The 8,656-nt window shown below is 40.2% G+C and overlaps 1 protein-coding gene across 2 annotated transcripts in view; it reads left to right on the top strand.

Annotated features, from left to right (window-relative positions):
- The first annotated feature begins 1,788 nt into the window (after positions 1–1,788).
- GTF3C3 (general transcription factor IIIC subunit 3) overlaps positions 1,789–8,656 on the top strand; it is a 30,594-nt gene continuing 23,726 nt past the window's right edge. The window contains exons 1-4 of one of the 2 annotated variants that reach the window (XM_082467028.1): positions 1,789–2,180; positions 3,111–3,222; positions 7,111–7,301; positions 7,804–7,927. In XM_082467028.1, coding sequence (XP_082323154.1) covers positions 2,079–2,180; positions 3,111–3,222; positions 7,111–7,301; positions 7,804–7,927 — 529 coding nt within the window. In that variant the 5' untranslated portion in view covers positions 1,789–2,078. The remainder of the gene's footprint in view (positions 2,181–3,110; positions 3,223–7,110; positions 7,302–7,803; positions 7,928–8,656) is intronic. The other variant, XM_082467027.1, reaches the window with a different exon arrangement.

The following is an 8,656-nucleotide window of genomic DNA, read 5'->3' as shown; positions in this document are numbered from 1 at the left end:
TACCTCCCTGTGTACTCTTCATGCTCTCGTCATGGTATAAATTCAATGTTCTGCTTTCTTCAGACATTCCATTTTGATTCTCAGAAATCAGTCTGAAAGTCTGAAAAGTTTCTTCTTGCTATTGTCATTACTGCTGTAACAATTCCACTTCATCTCAAGGTAATGTGGATGCCTCTGACTCACCAGGGGTCACTTACAACGAAGCAGAGATTCCAATTTCAAGACCTGTTGCTACATTCTGACCTGTAAAATAAAAGCAAAAACAAACAAACAAAAAAAACCCTGTCACATCATCAAGGTGTTCCACAGCAGAAAAACTGTTCTCCCACCCCTTGCTCCCTGCTGCAAATCTCTGCAATGTGAATCTATATCATCACAGTTGTTATTCCCATATTCCAGGCAGCCAATAACAAAACAAGCTAGTGTAAGCCATCTGGGTCTTAGGAGAACATTCTCCTTACCGGGTGACCAGATTTGCTCCTTTTGATTTCCTTCTTTTCCCCTAGGAGAGTTAGGACTAGAGACTCGACTTCCTCTCAAATGCAGTTCCCTGACTGCCTGGAGAGATTCAGGGGGGAATTTACCTATTAGGGATTTCTGTGGATTACCTTAACCCAACCCACCCTCCTAGCCTCCCATATTTTATACCCAGATAGGGCCCTGAGGATCCTTTATCATGAGAAAGGAAGTACTTCCAGCTGTGAGATATTTTTTCTCTCACCTGGAAGTTCCCCTCTTACAGGTCCTGGCCCCTCATTCTCCCATCCAACTGTTGCTTTTCCTCATTTGGATTGTCATAAAGAGGCACCAATGGCCAAGCCAGGTGATAGGCTCCCTGTAACTTGTCCCTAACCTCAGCTTCGTATTGAGCTGCATTCCGTACCTCTTATCCCTTGCCCATTCCCCAGGCACTTTCAGTTCCATCCAGTTGAATTCATAAATGTGATTTGAGCATAGATTACTAGCCTACAGAGGAGAGTTCACAAAGATGTATCAGGTAGTGCTGTTCTCAAGATGTTGACAGCTAACTAGTGTCTTTAGAAGAGGACAGCAGAGAAATAGTTATAAGACAAGGTAAAATATAAACCACAGGAGTGTGTAGGAGCTGAAGAAGCGTTCCACTGAGGAGAGGCAGTATATCATATTAATTCCAAGTATGGGATTTGGAGTCAGATAGACCAGGATTTGAATCTTGGCTCTACTACTTATTAGATACAGAACGCTGGCATTAGGAATAACATAAAATAAATACAATCCAAAAGGATTATTTTGAGATATGAATGTAATATGCGTAAGACAGTACACGGCCTGTATAGTAAATGGGCAATAGTGTATACTAATCATAGCAAATATTTGATTCTTTCCAAAAGTTTAACTGTTAAGAGAAGAAGAAAATTTGGGTGAGAATTAGAGGTGGGATGTGAAGTCTAGATAACCTATTTACAGACTGAGAAGGAGTCTGAGGAAGGGGAGAGCTTGAGGATTTGTGGAAGAGGGGAAAACTGATGGTGCCATTGAGTGAAGGAGATGAGAGTTAAACCATAAATTGTGGGAGGACTTTAGCTTTCTGTGGCAGGGCAGAACTGGAAAGCAGAACGTGCACGTGGCAGAGCAAATGGTTGAATTAAGGGGAAAAAAATCACTACACCAAAGATTAAATTAATTTAAAAAACAAACATTCAAAAAAGAAATGGATTGAGAGTCAGAATTTTAATGAAGAATTGCGGGAAATGATGTAGATAAAGGAACATCTTCTTAAAGCACATTTTTTTTCCAACTCCTTAATAAGCTTAAACCGTAGGCCTGAGCCCAGCAGCAAACGCGGCGACCCGGTCGCCGGAAGAGTCCAGCCGCGGTCCAGTCCGGGTCCTGCCCACGCCCACGCCGCCAGGAAGAGGCGGGGCCAGAAGCTCCTGCGGAACCCGAGCGCCGCGGTTGCGGCGCAGGCCGGGCAGGTTTCCCGGAGGGACTACGGGTCCTTGTGTTTAGCGCCTCGGCGTGGGGGTAGCGTCTGGGAGCCTCTGCTCTTCCGTTTCTCTGTCTCGGTTCCTGGAACTGCACATCAGAACCCCGCAGACATGTCGGGGTTCAGCCCGGAGCTCATCGACTATCTGGAAGGGAAGATCTCCTTTGAGGAGTTCGAAAGGCGGAGAGAAGAGAGAAAAACCCGTGAGAAGAAAGTGAGGACAATAATGGGCCAGAATGCTCCCCACTGTCTTGTCGCCTTAAAACACTTAAGAGAGATGTGGGGGACCCAGTAACCCCATTCGCTGTGATGGGGCGGGCCGGGTACTTCCAGCAGTTTCTTCCCCTTATTACCGAAACTCGGGTTCCCACCTCGTCCCTGTTCTAAGCTCCTCTTCAAAACATTTCACCCACCAAAAAGCTTTTGTCTCGGTGGTAACCACTTATCTTTTTTTTCTGTTGGCAAATAGTACATTTTTTATTTGAGGGTAGCATAACGCTGGTAGATTAAATGGGGGGCGTGGGGAGTAGAGTTTGGAGTCAGTATCTGTTTCTAGTCCTAGCTTTGCCACTGTCTCCTTACGCAACTCACCTCTCTTCTTTAGGCCTCAGTGTCTCTGTTTCTAGACGGAGTGATTTGAGCTTCCATTTTTGAGGAGTCTCCCAATGGTGTGGTGTAATCTTCCACAGAAAAGTGAATTTTCTTGTCTGATAACAGAATCTCTGGTACATATTTTTTTATACTTATGAGGAAATACATGATCTTTCCATGTCTTCTCACTTGAAGTCCGAGGGAAAATAAAAGTAATTACACCTTTTGAGATTAGCTGTTGGATTCCTTCCTAAATCATGCAACTAATAGCGCCCCGTCTCTTTTCATTTAAGAAGCAAGGATACAATGCGTAGATTAATGAAATCATCAAGGTTTTAAAAATTATTTTTTACAAACGACTGATTCAGCCTGAAAGATGAGACCTAAGTACTATGAAATGCGTTGGCAGTATTCAAATTTAGATTCCACATAGTATGTATGCGTTCAGAGCTCAAGTCATAGAAATAGAGAATGAGGCAGATGCTGTATTCTCAACTGGGGAGCGCTAAATGTGCACTTGTTTTTGGAATCATTAATTAATTTTCAATCACAGAGTCTTCAGGAAAAAGGCAAGTCATCAGCTGAAGAAAATCCAAATGACTCTGCAGTTCCATCATCATCAGGAATTGACTCTACCAAATCTCAGGACAAAGATGTCAATGAAGGTATGTTAAGATCACTACCTTAAATGCATTAAATGTTAAGGGTACCTAATAGTTTAGTGAAAGCGTTATTTATCTTTTCCTGCAGTGGTATTCTGTCATTGATACCTGGCTTATTAGGAGCATAGTACTTGGTGTGTTAAGAGGTGCTCAATAAATATTTGTTGAATTAATCATTATGATGATGGTTAGTTTAGTGGGTTATGTTTGTGGAGAAGTGTTTCAAATCGACATCAGCGTTTGTTTGGGAGCCTTTTAGAGTCATTATTCTTTAAATTGACCCCCTCACTTGATTACTAATTCTTCTAGACTATACTCCCCCAAATTGTAATGAATTATACTTCTATACAAAGTGGCTTCCAAACCACTTTTTTAATTATGGGAATAAGATAGAAATGTCAGAGTGGAAGGCCAGTTGGCTCCATATGGGACCTCACACACACAAGAGGTATCTTGATATGTTGCCTCATTCCAGGATCCCGTCCTCAGCTCTGCATGACCGGATATTATATTTGGTTGCTGCACCCAGGCTAATTAAACTCATGAGAGCCTAAGTGATGAATTATTATGCAAATTTATTAATTTCTGGTGATTGATACATCTTTTTAGTGACCAGAATACTGATGATAGTTCATGGTATCCATTTACCCATGTCAAGTAACCTGGGATACTGAACTATCAGTTAGAATTTAGCTTTTGGTGTAAGGTCTGATTGAGAACTTAATTAAACTTTCTAGTCCTAGTGGGTAGAAATAGAGGCTGGTTCTTTTCCCTCCAAATAAGTAAGACTTTACACAGAGAAAACACTAGTAGGGTGGACAGAAAACGAACAGGCTTTGTTCCTGCTTCCTTGGACCAAGTGAGGAGGAAAGGGTAAAGAGGAGAGAAAATTGGGGTTATAGTTTCTTACCTTGCCAGGCAAGTGCGGTGAAAAATGGGGCTGAAATTGTTCTAAAACCTGTGAGTCCTTCCTTATCTGCTCTTCCATCATCACATCTTTGAGGTGCAGCTGTAGTACCAGACACCATGGGGTGCCTGCCAGTTTTCTTACCTAAAGCTGCCCCTGAGAGGTGGCCATTAGGCCCTCCCTAAAAAAAGGTGGTTAGTTGAATCCCATTCTAGCTCCCCATGAGCAGTCAGGCATACTAGCCTCAGCTCAAATAATCCCATCAGTCCTTTTAAGATATTAAACTCCCAATTTCCCAGGAAGGTATTGTCCCAGAACTTTACCAAGACCTTTGGTAACTGTGAACATGTATTCAGAGCAGAGGAAGGGGTCAGTTTTGAACAGGTAAAGTCTGCTAATTGGAATATATGGCCACTGGAATCATTGTCTTTTTCCTCCTATACATTGGTGAATTCCACTGCAAAATTCTTATTCTGGAGCACCAGGCAAATAGGGACTTCTTTTAATTTCATTTTCAGTTAATTGTTGCTGATATAAAAATTGCAGTTAATTTTTGTATATTGACTTTGTATCCAGGAACCTTGCTAATTCATGAATTCTGACAGTTTTTGTGCAAAGATTCTTTTGGATATTCTATGTATATAATCATGTCATCTGTGAATGACAGTTTTATTTCTTCCTTAATCTTTATGTCTTTTATTTCTCTTTCCTTATTACATTAGCTAGGACCTCCAGGACATCCAGTAAAATATTGAAAGGAGCGGTGATAGTAGGCATACTTGTCTCATTCCTGATGACTTTGAATAATTAACCGTTAACTGTGTTTGTGGAAAATTTTCTGTAGGTACTGTTTATCAAACTGAAGGTATTCCCTTCCATTTCTAGTTGACTTAAAGTTTTTATTAGGAATAGGTGTTGGATTTTATCAAATGCTTCTCTCGGGGAATTCTCTGGCGGTCCAGTGGTTAGGACCAGGCGCTTTCACTGCCAGGGCCCAGGTATGATCCCTGGCTGGGGAACTAAGATCCCACAAGCCATGCAGCATGGCCAAAAAAGAAAAAAAAAATGCCTCTCTGTATCAAGATGATCATATGACTTTTCTCTTTTTTTTTTTCTGTACTGTAATAAATTTTATTGATTTATTTTACACCTTTTTTTCATATTTATTTTGGGTGTTTAGAATTCTTGAAGATGATCATTATGACTTCATAATAATAATTAGTATTTGTTGCTCAGAACGTGTGGGTTTTTTTCATTCTCTTCTTCCTTAAGTGTATTGACTATCTCATTTATCCAGCATCTTTGGGGTTTGAGGTATTTCACATAAGTGAATAAGCTTAAGGATTTTTGAATATATATATATTTAAAATTTTAACTGTTTTGTTGTAGCTTTTCTAAAATATGCTACTTGTCTCTGCTTTAACAGAAAATTGGCTTCTAAACTTAACTTTTCTTGATCATTCAAGATAATCATTATGAGGGCTTCCCTGGTGGCACAGTGGTTGGGAATCTGCCTGCCAATGCAGGGGACACGGGTTTGAGCCCTGGTCCGGGAAGATCCCACATGCTGTGGAGCAGCTAGGCCCATGTGCCACAACTACTGAGCCTGCGCTCTAGAGCCCGCGTGCCGCAACTACTGAGCCTGCGTGCCACTACTACTGAAGCCCATGCACCTAGAGCCCGTGCTCTGCAACAAGAGAAGCCACCACAATGAGAAGACCTCGCACCACAACGAAGAGTAGCCCCCATTCGATGCAACTAAAGAAAGCCTGCATGCAGCAACGAAGACCCAATGCAGCCAAAAATAAATAAATAAATACATACATTTATTTAAAAAAAAAAAAAGATAATCATTATGAACTTAGAAAAATCATTTTACTGTAGTGATATCCTCAGATACAGATGAAATATGTCATGTTATTTTGTTCCTGAAATAATAATAGTATTTTAATTTAATTTAATTTAATTTTATTTTTTTATAAATTTATTTATTTATTTATTTTTGGCTGTGTTGGGTCTTCATTTCTGTGCGAGAGCTTTCTCCAGTTGCGGAGAGTAGGGGCCACTCTTCATCGCGGTGCACGGGCCCCTCACTGTCGCGGCCTCTCCCGTTGCGGAGCACAGGCTCCAGACGCGCAAGCTCAGCAGTTGTGGCTCACGGGCTTAGTTGCTCCGCGGCATGTGGGATCTTCCCAGACCAGGGCTCGAACCCATGTCCCCTGCATTGGCAGGCAGATTCTCAACCACTGTGCCACCAGGGAAGCCCCAGTATTTTAATTTTAATAATAGCATTTATTAAGCTCTTACTATATGCTGGGCATTTTTCTAAGTACATCTATATAAAGACCCATCTCATCCTCAGAGTTACCCTATAAGGCAGACATTATTGACCCCTTTTACAAATGAGCAAACTGAGGTACAGAGAGCTTCAGTAATTTGCCCAAGGTAACACAGCTGGTGATAGATGGAGATGACGTTTGAAACCAGACAGCTTGGCTTTAGAGACCTCACCTTAAACCACTGTGCTATACCCACTGGTTATATATCACCTTAAACTACTGTGCTACACCCCCTGGTTATGTACCACCTTAAACCACTGTTCTATACCTCCTAGTTATGTACCACCAGACTTGTTTAGTTCTTAGGTCTGTGTCCTACAATTCTTTTATTTTTTTTTTCCTCTCTGCTTTTAGTAGTTACCGTGTGTGCTTCTGATTTCTCACTTAATTTTGCCTGTATGTCTCGATAAGGCCTAAAGGATGAGTCAGCAATTCCTACTGAGTAAAATACATGGCTTTGTGACAGCTTTCCTCTTTGGATTGTTTTTGGGAGTGTTCATTTGTCTGTGTTTTTCTTTCAAGTTTGGTGTTGCTGGGGTAGAAATGTATATTCCAGAAAATACTGTTTGTTTTTTCTTTCAACTAGTGAGTATGCTAAAGCTTTTTTTTTTTTTTCTTTTTCAACCTCAATGTCTTTTTCTTTAGGAGAAACATCAGATGGAGTCAGTAAGTCAGTTCACAAGGTCTTTGCTTCCATGCTTGGAGAGAATGAAGATGAGGAGGAGGAGGAGGAAGAGGAGGAGGAGGAGGAGGAGGAGACACCTGAGCAACCCACTGCAGGCGACGTGTTTGTATTAGAGATGGTTCTCAATCGTGAAACCAAGAAAATGATGAAAGTAAATTTTCTTATTTATAAATGGAATGTAAAAATGTGACATAGAAATTGAAAAAGAATCTTTAAATTATACATATATTCTGAAAGAATTCAAACTGTAAGAAAGGAAATACTATGAGACAACTACTGTTATTGGTTTCGTATGTTTCATTTTAGAGATTTTTAAATGTAAAACTTTCATTATTGCATGTCTCAAAATGTACTGTAGTTTTGCTATTAAAAGGTCCATATTGTAACTTGATATTTTTTTAACCAAGTTCATTCTGAGTAGATAAATTTGAAAGGAGAATCTTCAGTAGATTGCATCATAAATCTCCTGACATATAAATCCATTTTACAGCATCCAGTTCCACATTTGTTCTTATTAGTAATTTAGTAATGCCTGACCAGTTTGATTTTTGCTCTCTTTAAATATTTTACTGTGATTTGAACTTGCTACTGTAGGAAAGTTTTGTTGGATTTGTGTTTTGTTTGAATCTAAATGTCATTTTTGTTCTGTACAGGAGAAAAGGCCTCGGAGTAAACTTCCCAGAGCTCTGAGAGGTCTCATGGGTGAAGCCAACATTCGCTTTGCTCGAGGAGAACGTGAAGAGGCGATATTAATGTGCATGGAAATCATAAGACAAGGTGTTTAATGTGGGAATTATTGACAATAGCAGTTTAATAGTCTGACTTTTTTTTTTAAATAAATGTATTTATTATTTATTTTTGGCTTCATTGGGTCTTCGTTGCTGTGTGCGGGCTTTCTCTAGTTGCAGCAAGCGGGGGCTACTCTTCGTAGCAGTGTGCAGGCTTCTCATTGCGGTGGCTTCTCTTGTTGCAGAGCATGGGCTCTAGGGTGTGTGGACTTTAGTTGTGGCGTGTGGGCTTCAGTAGTTGTGGCGTGCGGGCTTAGTTGCTCAGCTGGAACCCGTGTCCCCTGCATTAGCAGGTGGATTCTTTTTTTTTAGCAGGTGGTTTCTTAACCACTGAACCACCAGGGAAGTCCTAATAGTCTGACTTTTAAAACAAATGGAGGAGCACCTCACTGTGCTATTTGGAAAATATATTCAGAAGCTTGGAGGTGATTGTGATAACAGTGATTTACCACTTTTCACACTGAATGGGAGTCATTGCCAAGAAAATGAAAATCGCAGAGTATGATTCAATGAAATATCATTATATTTATTGAACTCTTAAGGCTTTTTTTAAGTTTGTGTGTTTTTGAATGTTTCATTATAGGAGTTTTAGGCTTTTATAGTATTAGTCTTTTTAAAATATGGCAAACAAATTATTTTAAAACCACTTTTGAAGAGTATTCTTTTTTCTTCTATTTTCCAAATCAGACAGTGTTAGATTATTTTAATCTACTTTTTG

Source organism: Balaenoptera physalus (assembly GCF_965194825.1).
Source record: "Balaenoptera physalus genome assembly, chromosome: 6".
NCBI classification, from domain to species: domain Eukaryota; kingdom Metazoa; phylum Chordata; class Mammalia; order Artiodactyla; family Balaenopteridae; genus Balaenoptera; species Balaenoptera physalus.
Note: the sequence above shows the minus strand (reverse complement) of the source record. Positions and strands in the feature narration are given on the sequence as shown.